Here is a 12,388-nt window from a genome sequence, read left to right as displayed (position 1 = left end):
GGCTCAGCGGTAGAGCGTCGGCCTAGCGTGCGGAGGACCCGGGTTCGATTCCCGGCCAGGGCACACAGGAGAAGCGCCCATTTGCTTCTCCACCCCTCCGCCGCGCTTTCCTCTCTGTCTCTCTCTTCCCCTCCCGCAGCCAAGGCTCCATTGGAGCAGAGATGGCCCGGGCGCTGGGCATGGCTCTGTGGCCTCTGCCTCAGGTGCTAGAGTGGCTCTGGTCGCAATATGGCGACGCCCAGGATGGGCAGAGCATCGCCCCTGGTGGGCGTGCCGGGTGGATCCCGGTCGGGCGCATGCGGGAGTCTGACTGTCTCTCCCTGTTTCCAGCTTCAGAAAAATGAAAAAAAATAAATAAATAAAGTCATGGTTTCAAGACAAATAAAGCCAAGTGGTAAAAGCTCAACCAATCAAGTGGATGGCTGAGAGTCATCTACCCTCAAAAGTGAGGGCCTGCCCTGTGGTGGCGCAGTGGATAAAGTGTTGACCTGGAAAGCAGAGGTCGCTGGTTTGAAACCCTGGGTTTGCCTGGTCAAGGCACATACCACAAGCAACCAATGAACAGCTGAGAGTGAAGTAATAACTTTGCGTTCCCCCCCAGCTCCTCTCTATGTAAAGTCAATAAATTAAAAAAAATAAATAAATAAAGTGAGGAAAGAAATCACAAAGCAGTAGGTGGCCCAGCCTGACATGTCCCAGAATACTGTAATGTTTTATGTCCAAAAACGCATCCAGCAAATTTGTAAGATAAGACAACCAACAATGTGGTTCTAGTTGGAGCTTAAACTCATCAATAAGAATAGAAAGGCCTGACCTGTGGTGGCACAGTGGATAAAGCGTCGACCTGGAAATGCTGAGGTCACCGGTTCGAAACCCTGGGCTTGCCTGGTCAAGGCACATATGGGAGTTGATGCTTCCAGCTCCTCCCCCTTCTCTCTCTCTCTGTCTCTCCTCTCTCTCTCTCTCTCTCTCTCTCTCTCTCTCTCTTTCTCTGTCTCTCCCTCTCCTCTCTAAAAAAAAATGAATAAAAAAAATTAAAAAAAAAAAAAAAAAAGAATAGAAAGACCCTGATAAAGTCCACAGCACCTGAGTGACCTCCGAGAAAAGGGGCAAAACTGGCTGAAATACAGAAGCAGCATTCTAATTACGGCTGGCTACAAGGGCATGTGTTTCAATGAGAGTACAGAGGATCAAATTAGCAAATTATGTATATACATGTTTGTGTATATATAGTCCATGTGTTTTTTGAGTAGATGGGTAGTAAACTCAGAAAATACACTTTTTAGTGGGTGTGAACATTGGTGCTTGCCTTTCAGAAAGAACTTGGCCACAAGTAGCAAAATGCTCAGCAGAGCACCACTTCTGTGGACTGACCACAGGAGCAGACTGGTGCGGGCACTAAAAATTGACTGCACAAAGATGTTCCACAAAATAATAAAACATGTCAGAAATACCTGAACAGGAAGTACAGGTGAAACATGTTTGCAGATAATTTCATTTCCTAAGAAAACACGTTATTGTTAGGTAAGCAAAGAATAGATTAGACATGTGTATACTGTGATCACAAATGCATATGCACACTGTTACAAATGCATAGAAAAACCTGAAAGGAAGTACATAGACATGTATGTATTTGCCAGCAGCCACATACAGACCCAGATGTTAAAGGCAGGTCATTTGAACCCCTAGCCTGCTCTTTGCCACTTGGCTATGCAGAGTCCCACTGGGCATCTTTCACAATTGGGAGTTGAACAGAAAAAAATGTGATTTTTAAAATTATTTTTATTTATTTATTCATTTTTTTAGAGGGGGGAGAAAGAGAGAGAGAGAGAGAGAGAAGGGAGGGAAGAGCAGGAAGCTTCAACTCCATATGTGACTTGACCGGGCAAGCCCAGGGTTTTGAACCGGCAACCTCAGCATTCCAGGTCGATGCTTTATCCACTGCGCCACCACAGGTCAGGCACAAATGTGATTTTTTTAAAAAGTTGCCAAAATATTTTGGCTGTGGAGCTATACCAAGTATGAAGGAGATTGCTATTATATACCTTTTATCCTTTTTAAAATTCTTTATCATGTGATATATTACTTATTTCAAAAAGGATAAATAAAACCTTAGCCATACTGGTTCCAGGAGGCCTAGAAAGCATAAGCAGAGCGAATGGGTATACACGTCTTCTCCCTCAACAGCTCTTCACGTTCGGGAATGGAAAACCTTGTAAGCCACTGCTTTGTGCTTATTCTGCGTGTCCTTCCTTCTCAGCTGTCTTTAGCCAAAGCCTGTGCAAATGGAAACCAGCTTGGACTAGAAGTGAAAACGTCCAGTGAGATAGTCCGCCAGCTGTTTCAGGCCTCCCATGCTGCTAATAAGCAGGAAGTCTTTTCTGTGCAGAAGGGACTCAACGACACAATGAGGTGAGGGGTTCAAGCCAGAGCTTCTAATTGGCAGAGTGACCACCAGTCTCTGGAGTGAAGGGATCTGTCAGTTCTGTCTCACCTGAGCTACCTGTCACAGAACACTCTGTTGTCAACCCCACTAGGAACCCCCCCCCCATTCATATGTGTGTGTGTTTTCTAAAACCAGTCATGCCAAAGTTATCCGGGGCTTTGAGGAGAAAATATCCCTCATAAAAAGTGTGTGTTCTTACCTGACCAGGTGGTGGCACCAGTGGATAGAGCGTTGGACTGGGATGCAGAGGACCCAGGTTCAAGACTCTGAGGTTGCCAGCTTGAGTGCGGGTTCATCTGGTTTGAGCAAAGCTCACCAACTTGGACCCAAGGTCGCTGGCTTGAGCAAGGGGTCACTTGCTCTGCTGTAGCCCCCTGGTCAAGGCACATATGAGAAAGCAATCAATGTACAACTAAGGTTCCACAACAAAAAATTGATGCTTCTCATCTCTCTCCATTCTTGTGTGTCTGTCCCTATCTATCCCTCTCTCTGACTCTCTCTGTCTCTGTCAAAAAAAAAAAAGAAGTGTCTGCTCTCTAGCCTGACCAGGTGTGCACATTGGATACAGCATTGACCTAGGATGCTGAGGACACAGATTTGAAAACCTGAGGTTGCCAGCTTGAGCGCAGGATCATAGAATGACGCCATGATTACTGACTTGAGCCCAAAGGTCGCTGGCTTGAAGCCCAAGGTCACTGGCTGGAGCAAGGGGTCACTGGCTCAGCTGGAGCTGACTGGTCAAAGCACATAGGTGCCCTGGCTGGTTGGCTCAGTGGTTGAGCGTCGGCCTGGCGTGCGGAAGTCCCGGGTTCGATTCCCAGCCAGGGCACACAGGAGAAGCGCCCATCTGCTTCTCCATCCCTCCTCCTCTCCTTCCTCTCTCTCTCTTCCTCTCCCGCAGCCAAGGCTCCATTGGAGCAAAGATGGCCCAGGCGCTGGTGATGGCTCCATGGCCTCTGCCTCAGGCGCTAGAATGGCTCTGGTTGCAACAGAGCGACGCCCCAGATGGGCAGAGCATCGCCCCCTGGTGGGCATGCCGGGTGGATCCCGGTCAGGCGCATGCGGGAGTCTGTCTGACTGCCTTCCCATTTCCAACTTAAGAAAAATACAAAAAAAAAAACCCACACACAACAAACCAAAGCACATATGTGAAGCAATCAATGAACAACTAAAGTGCTGCAACTATGAGTTGGTGCTTCTCATCTCTCTCCCTTCCTGTCTGTCTGTCTCTCTCACCCTGCTTAAAAAAAATTAAGCGTCTGCTCTCGCCCTGGCCAGGTTGCTACCTGGATAGAGTGTCATCTCAGTGTACCAAGGTCAAGGGTTTGATTCCTGGTCAGGGTGCATATGAGAAGCAATCAATGAGGGCACAACTAAATGGAACAACTTAGTGGAGCAGCGAGTTGATGCTTCTTTCTCTTTCTCTCTTCTTCCCTCTCCCTCCTTCCCTCCCACCGCTACCCCCTTTCCCCCTTCTTTTCTTTCTCAAATCAGTGAGGGGGTTGGGGGGAAGCCTAAAGAAAAAAAGTATCTGCTTTCTCCAAGTTTTCTTCCTAAGCCTCAGAACAAGTGAAACCATTTTAAACATTTTTCTAAAATGATGGGATTCATATCCCCAATTTCTGAAGCCCAGAAACCACCTATTCTTTACAGGCCATCATTATGAGCATCAACGTAGTGCATGAAATTCCATGGCCGTCTGAGCCAGCCTGCCCCAGGGAGCTATGCCCTGTGGAGCAGCTGCAATGTGCCCAGCAGACTGAAACCCCAGCACTACCCCTCTTCTGCAGGTCCATTTTTCTCCAAGGTTTAGAGATAAGACACTCATACACTCAATCACAGAACATGTTAGTAAAATGGAAAATGTGAATACTTTTTTTAAGCTTATGCAAGAAATTTCTAACGCGTTTGGATTTATAATGGGCAGGGTTTGGCTGTATTTCAGCAGACAATGCCCAGCACATAGTAAGTTCTCAGTAAACACTTATTTTTAGCCCTGGCCAGATAGCTCGGTTGCTTGGAACATTGTCCTGAAGCGAAGAGAGTTAACTGGTTCAGTCCCCAGACAGCGCACATACTGGAACAGACTGATGTTCCTATCTCTCTGTCTCTCCCTTCCTCTCCCTAAATTCAACAAAATAAACATTAATTAATTTATTTATTTTTAAGGATCTAGCCTTTTCTGTGGCGTTTCATACACACAGTGCACTATGCATCATTCTTTGGTATTACATTAACTGTCACAGAGCTGTTGTGTTTTCAGTGCTCTGCCTGTGGTGGTGGGACAGCCCTGCTCCCCGTTCCTCTCGGCTCTCCTTTCTCTGTTGGAAGGAATGTGCTGATCGCACCTGTGGCCCCTCTTGGTCTGCCCTTTTACTTATTTTTTGGACTGGCTATTTTTGCGGGGGCGAGCATAAACAAATTTCACTTTTTTGTTTTCTTTTTCAAGAATTAAAATGATATTATTGAAATATTAATATCATTTCAGCCCTTGAATTGAGCATCTTTCCATTTTCCTCTGTGTCAGGCAAACTTTTTCTCTATGTTTCAATTAAGTATGACTGACATGTAACATTGTATCAGTGTCAGATTTAACCATTTTAAAGTAGACATTATGGTTCTTCTGTTCCTGTTAGATCATTAAGCTTGATAAGTCTGTTTGTGTGAGGGAGCTTTCTCTTCTGTTGCAATAGTGGCGGGTTTAAATCTCACACCTGATGCTCATGCTGTCTTCCTCCACCCTCTCCCCCTCCATTTCACCTCCATTGCTTCCCTCCTCCTTCCATTCCACTGCTTTGACCGTGTTTTTCCCTGCTTCCCTCTGCATGTGAGATGCTCCTGTCCAGGCTGACATGAGTATCTCATTGACCTGTCAGCACAGAATGCTACAGTATCATGATCTTTCTCTCTTATTTTCTCATTCCTTCTCCTTTGTTCAGAAAGGACTTTGTTCATTGACTGTACTCTGGTATCCTTGCCATTGCATGCAGCGTTCCCTTGTGATGTCTGTGTCCCCAGCCCCAGGTTTTAGCACTCTCGAGGAAGGACCCCGTGTGTATCAGTGGTGTCAGGCCATGTGCTCCATCAGGGTTGCTGGGTGATGAAGGTAGTCCAGCTCATGGGCTTGGTGCATCCTGCTTTATTGTGTTCTTGCCTTTTTGCTCCAATGCAGAGGGTTTTGGAAAATAACCTCATAGGTGAGCTCCAGGAGGGCCAAGGCTCTTGAACCCCCACCTTGCCCCTTACCTATGTCAGGTTTTTCAGTGCCTGGGGGGTTTTGTGGGAGAGGCAGGGACACAGATAATGTGAGCTCACCTGCCTCCCATAAACAAAATTGGGAGATGTGGGGCTCCCCAACTGCTCTGAATAAGGCATCCCAGCCTGGGACGGTTCCTGGGCATAAGCCAATGGTATAGATGACCAGTTCACTCCTTTGGGTCAGATAGGCCATTTGGAATGGGAGATGGGATACTTGTGAAAGATCGTTCTAGTTTTCAGGAGTAATGCTCTTCCTAAAGGTACATTCTAATTGACTGGCTGGTAGAAGTTGCCACCATGAAGGACTTCACAAGCCTATGCCTTCACCTGACTGTGGAGTGTGTGGACCGGTATCTACGGAGGAGGCTGGTACCCCGGTATAGGCTCCAGCTGCTGGGCATTGCCTGCATGGTCATCTGTACCCGGTGAGAAGCCCCCCTCCCAGCCCCCCTCCTTGTGGCTTTGCCCATAGGATGATGCATAATATACTGGCCCTGCCCTAGTTCTTGGGCTGGCTTTTCAGAGAAATAAACCTTCAGTGTCCCCCTTATTAGATGGGGGTTTTAATTTTAAGGAGTACCCAAGCTGCATAGTCCTCCCCACACAGGGATGGCAGAGCTGACCCTCGATGTATGGGCAGCCACTCGTCTCAGCACAGGGCTCAGGCCCCCGAGTATGGCCTTCCTTGGGCAGGCTCAAGCTGGACCTCTTTACCCCTGGCCCCTGAGGATGACTTGGCAAGGAAGGAAGGTCATAGTTCTCCACCCAAGATCATAGAAAGACTGCTTGTTGGCAGTCAGTTTCCCAAGAATGTGTTTCTCAAATACATGTCATCAAAGACCTCTGTTTAGTGGATCTCACACACACACACACACACACACACACACACCCCCGCCCAACTCCCTGAAGAGCACACTGCAGCCACACAGACAGGGCACACTTGCCTCACGTGCAGCATGGACCCCTGGCAGCGGCGATCGTATAAGCTGTGCCATTCTACCTAAGTCTGCGCCTTAGGTACATTCTACCTAAGTCTGCGCCCTTTAGCAGCTGCCTGTCTGCCAGCTCTGCCTTTGGAAGCAGTATGGACAGCGATTCCCATCACACAGTTTGCATTTTCTAGTTTTCCTAAACCAGGTGGCCTGCCAGTTACCCTGGACAATACTCTCTCCAGACCAACCATCCTTGTGTGTAAGGCTTGGGGGAGTGTGGAACAGGCTCATTGTACACAGTAGTGCAAACTATAAAGATTGATTTCTTTTGCACAGGAACCCAGAGGCAGAGGGGTCCAGGCTCACCATGTCATTGGGATGGCTTTTCTGTTTCACGAGGTCACAGAGGAGCCCCAGTTTCTGTCTTACTCTCTACCATTACCCCCCTTGACCACTATAGTCACCATGTCTACCTTCACAGCATGTTCAGTCACGTGGACACTTGGAATTAGAAAGCGTGGTCTCTGGGTAGTCATGGAGGCAGGGTTGTATGACCACAGGCGGAGGAAGTGTGGGCTCGGGGTCAGTAAACAGACCGCTGCATGCTATTCCGGGCCCCTTAGCATTTCAAGTCTTCTCACCAGAGAGAGCCTCCTGGATCTGCATGGCACACTTACATCCTTGCCATCAGAGACTGAGTTACTGGACCACAGACTGACTAGCAGCGAGATGCTAATTGCTTTAAAATGTTTTAGAGGCCAAGATACTCCCTCCTCTGCTCTTAAAGTAGCACGTGCTATGGCTTCAAGCTCAGGGTTCTCGGCGACCCCACTTGCATCTCATCTTTTCAGCCCCCGTGGTCCCTGTACCTCCTCTCCTTTCAGTCAAGCCAACAGCAATGTGGGAGCTGCAGAGTCCTCAGGACCGTGATCACAGGCCCTGTCCTCAGCAGGCCACTGGACCAGAGTGTCCACTGAAAGTTGGCTCTGGTGGAGAGTACAGAGCACCTGCCTAAGGGACAATCACAGTTCCAGTGGTCAGACTCTGCTGTGTACAAACATTCAAACAACTTCTAGCTCGGCTCTGCTGGCTCACCTGCCATTTATACTCACTGCAGAATCTGGCACAAGGCAGGCAAACTCCCCTCCCTGGAGGCACTAAGAGGATTGGCTGGTCACGTCATTAATAGCTGCCTTTTGCAGAAACATCTGTGTGTTCTGCACACAGATGTTCCAGCCATTCTCACTGGTCCATGGCACTATTCTCTCTTCCTTTCCAGCCCCTTATGACACGGTTATGTGATCTTTTCAGTTGCCATCTGCAGTCATAGGCACCCAGGTCCACTCTTTGACCCTCCCCACCCACTGTCACTGAAGTGATTGCCCGACTGAGGGAATTGGGCTTCACTCTCAGACCCCTTCTCACTGTTCTAGGTTCATCAACAAAGAGATCTTGACAATCCGGGAAGCTGTGTGGCTCACAGACAACACGTACAAGTATGAGGACCTGGTGAGGATGATGGGAGAGATCATTTCCGCCCTGGAAGGGAAGATTCGAGTAAGTGGCTTTTTGCTTTTCCCTTGTAAATCACAGTGGAGGTCACATGAGGGGGCAGCAGCATCCAAGGGCAACCTCACGGTGTTGAGCTTTCCTGCCCTAAGAAGTCCTCTTGGACCCAGAGGGCGTCTTGTCACCGCTTGCCCTGGCATTCATCCTGAACGTCAGTGATGCCAAACCCTGTGTTGGGCCAGACTCCCTGTTGAGTGGGTGGGTGAGCTCTTTGTGTGCTGAGACCCCACTCCCGGTTCTGTCTAGGTCCCCACTGTGGTTGATTACAAGGACATCCTGCTGACGCTGATCCCTGTGGCGCCAAGAACCCAGCACCTGTGCAGCTTCCTCTGCGAGCTCTCCCTGCTGCATACCAGCCTGGCTGCCTACTCGCCAGCCCACCTGGCCACGGCCGCCCTGCTGCTAGCAAGGCTGACACATGGGCAGAGTAAGGAGCCTGCCTTTCGGGCCAGCTGCTCAGCATAGGCTAAGCCAGGGGCTTGGGCAATTCCTGGAGTCAGGAGACGATGTTCAGATAGAAGGGGGGAGAGACAGAAATAGGCCCCCCTCCCCTGGAGAAGAAAACACCAGAATGGACTAAAAGCCATTCTCTGAGGGTGAGGTTAGGGATGGCTCTAGCTTAAGTACAGGGGCGAGCAAAAGTAGGTTTATAGTTGTGAGTATGTAAAACAGAGTTTATTCTTCTATTATTACTTCTTACGTTCCATATGGGCAACTGTGAACCTACTTGTGCCCACCCCTGTATTCCCCACACTGTTGACAGTGAGCAGGCATGCTTTGTGTGTCAGGTCTTTGTAACCCTGAGTCCAGAAAATGCCATAACAGAACCATCTGGGCTGTAGGAGTAAGTGGGTGTCAGAACAGCCCCACTATTCCTGCTTTTCTCCCCAGCACAGCCCTGGACCTCTCGACTGTGGGACCTCACTGGGTTCTCCTGTGCAGACCTCATACCCTGCGTCTTGAGCCTTCACCAAAAGTGGTAAGTCTGTAAAAGAAATGGGTTCTGCCTGACCAGGAGGGGGCACACTGCATAGAGTGTTGGCCTGGGACGCAGAGGACCCAGGTCCAAAACTCTGAGGTCGCTGGCTTGAGCAAGGGGTCACTAGCTTGGCTATAGCCCCCTAGTCAAGGCACATATGGGAAAACAATTAATGAACAAGGTACCGCAACGAAGAATTGATGCTTTTCATCTCTATCCCTTCTTGTCTGTCTGTCCCTATCTGTCCCTCTCTCTGTCTCTCCCTAAAAAAAAAGGAGGGGGGGGTTCTTCTACCTTACTTCTGCCACAGAGGCTGTATCCTCAAGTACAGGGGGGAGGGAGGGGATTCTCTTGGGAAGACCAATCCACACAGACCTTTCCTGCAGTGAGTTGTGTGTCTCAGAGTTGACATTTAAACATTCCAAGGCCATATTGCTTATTTCACTTGTTTTTTAGCATTTGATATGTATGCAGTAGCTCCTCCCAACCCAAACCAAATTCTACAGGCAGCAGAATATATAGAAAAAACAAAACCATCTCCATGACAAGTATGAATTTCAGTGCAAGACACATGGTCTAGCTTAGGAGCTGGCAAACTATGGCCACTAGCACATCCCCAGCTCCTGCCCATCTCTGCTCAGTTGGCACTCTCTCCTCCCACTCTGTGGCCCACACACTTTGTTCCCCACTCCCTCACCACCACGTGCATATCTACTAAAGCACGTAGTGATCTTCCTTCACCAGGCTACGCTGCCTCAGTGCCCCCCTCCCCGCTGCATGAGAGGCTGTGTAATTCTGGCTTCTTATCCTCAGACATCCCTGGAAAATGTAACCACTTCCAGGATTCAGAACATATCTAAACCTGGGGCCCCAGACCCCCGGCCAGCTTATCCAAGCCAGAACCTCTCTCCTCCTAGAGCTATTTCTCCTCATAGATTGCATTTGGTATTCAGTGGCTGAGGCCCTGGTCATCCTAGCAGAGACCTTAGGCCAGCCCATTTCTGGTTCTCTGTTCCTGCATCCCAGGGACTCTGAAGGCAAAGGCACTTGGTTTTCTACATCTTGGGATCTGATGCCCTCAGTTTCCACTGCCACTCCCCCAGCCACCTCCTGGATTACTGCTGTGGAGGCCTCTGAACATGTCACTTCTGCTTACACCTTCTAAGTTGAGCTCAGAAAACTCCAGCATGGCCCCAGATCCCTCTGACCAGCCTCTGCTCTGGCCCATTCACTGTTTCTACCCACTCCCTGCTGTGCTCCAGTTTTGGGGGGACCTATCAGCTATTATTAGGGGTTGACATGGGATTCAGCCCACTGTTTTCTCCTGCAGTGCTCAGACCTTGAAGCTAATGAACTGGGAGTGCAGGTGACAGGTCAGCGTGTGTATAACCCTGTGGTTGCTCATGCTAGGGAGTGCAAATAGCCATTGCCTGTTATTGCTACCAAAAGTTATTGCTAGGTTGTATACCTATCCCTTGAGGTTTTTATTTCCAGATGTATCAGATAAATCAGAACCACTTATTTACAAACTGAACTTTTTTCTATTTTTCCTTTTTTCTTTTTTTTTGAGGAGATGAGATAGTGAGGCAGACTTCCATATGCGCCCCGACTAGGATCCACCCGGCAACCTGTCTGGGGCCAATGCTTGAATTAACCAAGCTATCCTCAGCACCTGAGGCTGACACGCTCAGACCAACTGAGCTATCCTCTACACCCAGGGCTGACACTCGAACCAGTCAAGCCACTGGCTGTGGGAGGGAAGGGGGAGAGAAGCAGATGGTCGCTTCTTGTGTACCCTGACCAAGAATTGAACCCAGAATGTCCATATGCCATGCCGATGCTCTATCTACTGACCCAACCAGCCAGGGCCTGAACTATTTTCTAAGTGTATGATTCAACAGGCTCTTAGTAAATTTAGAGTTATGCAGCCATTACCACAGTCAATTTTAGAATATTTTCATCACCCTCAAAAGAAAAACTCTGCACTTCAGTCAAGATGGCAGAGTAGATAAACACCTTATCACCTTCTCACAACTACATCAAAATTACAACTAAACTACAGAAAAGTCATTATTCAGAACCACCTGAAATCTGGCTGAATGCAAATTGTACAACTAGAGAAACTAGCTGGTAGGAAGACAAGAATGGTAGGAAGGACAAAGACAAGAACAGGTTGGTCCCCTGCCCATGTATGGTGGATGAAATCAGGAGGGATATCTCAGCTGCAGAGGTCACCTCTGATGAGCGAGGAGTCCCAGCCCAGGATTCCAATGCCAGCAAGAGAAGACCTCATAACTTCTGGCTGTAAAAACCAATGGGGATTAGGCTGAGAGAGCCAGAGGGCCACTGGAGTCCCAGCCAGTTCCTTTTAAAGGGCATATGTATGGACTTACAAGGACGAACTGAATTGTCTGACAACAGGGCAGAAGCTTGGGAGGCAACATTCTCCCAGAAAGAAAGGCTGGCAGAGGCCACTGATCCCTTGATGAGCCCTCTCCCCTAACAGAGCTGGCAGGTGGGCACCATATCTGAGTTCTATCAACCTGGTGAGTCTCTTAGGCTCCACCCCACCCAACTCTCATGCCCACCCAAGCTGTTTCCAGTGTTTTTTCCATACTAATGGCTTGTCTTGGCTCATGTTTCAGATTTTCCTAAAAGTTCTCAAACAAGCAGCACCTGGCCTCAGCATGCCCCATAACTCATGCTAAGTAGCCCCAGGCCTGGCACTAGCAACAATTGGCCTTGGTTTGAAACTTAGCCTTGTCTGGGCACCTCTAAGCTCAGCACAAGTAGCAGCTATCTGCAGATCACTTTATAGTTCATGCCAGGTGGTCCTGGTCAGAACACAGAGGCTGACATTGGCCTGCACCTCACATGAGGCCCCAGAGGTAGCACACACAGTGGACAGCTTCCAACCAAGTTGAAGACTCACTACCCAACCACCTCCACAAAGAACACTCTCAAGGGGGTGATTCAGTGGTCACCAGAGCCCCACTGAAGTAAGTCCCGCTCTGTGGGGTGGGCCTCTGGATAGCTGATCTTCCACAGAAATTGGTGGTTGCAGCCAGTTCTCGCAACTGATTGGCCTGGGGGTAAATCCCTGCTACTGAAGCGCCAACAACAATCAAGGCTCAACTACAAGAGGACGGTGTACACAGTCCACACAGGAGACACACCCTGAGTGCCCAGCTTGGGTGCTCCGGG

The 12,388-nt window shown here is 48.9% G+C and overlaps 1 protein-coding gene across 1 annotated transcript in view; it reads left to right on the top strand.

The window, feature by feature from the left end:
- Positions 1 to 12,388, top strand: part of CCNF (cyclin F) — a 31,202-nt gene that overhangs the window by 11,231 nt on the left and 7,583 nt on the right. Inside the window, exons 9-13 of the mRNA XM_066275212.1 lie at positions 2,261 to 2,412; positions 5,965 to 6,129; positions 8,070 to 8,193; positions 8,452 to 8,632; positions 9,097 to 9,184. Coding sequence (XP_066131309.1) covers positions 2,261 to 2,412; positions 5,965 to 6,129; positions 8,070 to 8,193; positions 8,452 to 8,632; positions 9,097 to 9,184 — 710 coding nt within the window. The remainder of the gene's footprint in view (positions 1 to 2,260; positions 2,413 to 5,964; positions 6,130 to 8,069; positions 8,194 to 8,451; positions 8,633 to 9,096; positions 9,185 to 12,388) is intronic.

The sequence above is a fragment of the Saccopteryx bilineata genome, chromosome 4 (genome assembly GCF_036850765.1).
Source record: "Saccopteryx bilineata isolate mSacBil1 chromosome 4, mSacBil1_pri_phased_curated, whole genome shotgun sequence".
NCBI lineage: Eukaryota > Metazoa > Chordata > Mammalia > Chiroptera > Emballonuridae > Saccopteryx > Saccopteryx bilineata.
Note: the sequence above shows the minus strand (reverse complement) of the source record. Positions and strands in the feature narration are given on the sequence as shown.